Source organism: Aureococcus anophagefferens, assembly GCF_000186865.1.
Source record: "Aureococcus anophagefferens unplaced genomic scaffold AURANscaffold_751, whole genome shotgun sequence".
NCBI classification, from domain to species: domain Eukaryota; class Pelagophyceae; order Pelagomonadales; family Pelagomonadaceae; genus Aureococcus; species Aureococcus anophagefferens.
The window spans coordinates 1-828 of NW_008706061.1; the positions used below are offsets into that span (position 1 = coordinate 1).

General features: G+C 72.8%; 1 protein-coding gene across 1 annotated transcript; it reads right to left on the reverse strand.

The window, feature by feature from the left end:
• Nucleotides 1-125: 125 nt before the first annotated feature.
• Nucleotides 126-827, reverse strand: AURANDRAFT_35349 (hypothetical protein; the record flags this gene model as incomplete). Its single annotated transcript, XM_009044735.1, has 1 exon — nucleotides 126-827. A coding segment is annotated over one exon (702 nt), but the record flags the coding sequence as incomplete, so codon positions are not given.
• Nucleotide 828: the final 1 nt, after the last annotated feature.

An 828-nucleotide genomic window follows, 5' to 3' on the forward strand; every position in this document is an offset into this window, starting at 1 on the left:
CCATCTTTAACAGCACGGCCGCCCTCGCGAGGGCTGCCTGCTCGGAGTATTCGGATATCCCTCATAATTACCCTTCAACATATTCGCGAGTCGATGACTCGGCCAACCTTGAAGTCTTACGCGCGTCAGGCCTCGAGCTCGTCGACGCCCTCGAAGACGGCGGCGCGCATGGCGGGCTCGGGCGCGACGCGCCGCGTCCACTGCTCGAACTGGGCGACGCCCTGCTTGACGAGCATGGACGCGCCCTGCGACACCGGGCAGCCGCGCGAGAGGGCCTGGTCCAGGAGCGCCGTCATCGCGGGCTTGTAGGCGACGTCGAGCACGGCGGGCTCGTTGTCGAGGAGGCCGTCGGGCGCGACGAAGCCCACGTCGCCGGGCACGGTCGAGACGACCGCGTCGACGGCGACGCCGTCGAGCCGCGCGACGGCCTCGCCGCCGAACGCGGCCGCGAGGGCCTCGGCCTTGGCGACGTCGCGCGCGTAGACGAGGAGGTCGAAGCCCGCGCCCGTCCGCCGCGCGAAGCCCTTCGTGAGCGCGTAGCACGCCGCGCGCGCGGTGCCGCCCGAGCCGACGACGAGCGCTTTGCCCGTGGCCGCGCGCGCGCCGCGGCGCGCGAGCGCGTCCTCGAGCGTCGCGCAGATGCCGATCCAGTCCGTGTTGTCGCCGACGAGCACGGGCCGCGAGCCGCCGAGCGACACGGCGTCGATCGCCGCCGTCCTCGCGCGGGGCGTCACGGTGTTCACCGCGCCGATGGCCTCGGCGGCGTCCGTGAGCTCGTCGAGGAAGGGCTGGACGAGCTGCTTGTGGGGGATGGTCACGGAGAGGCCC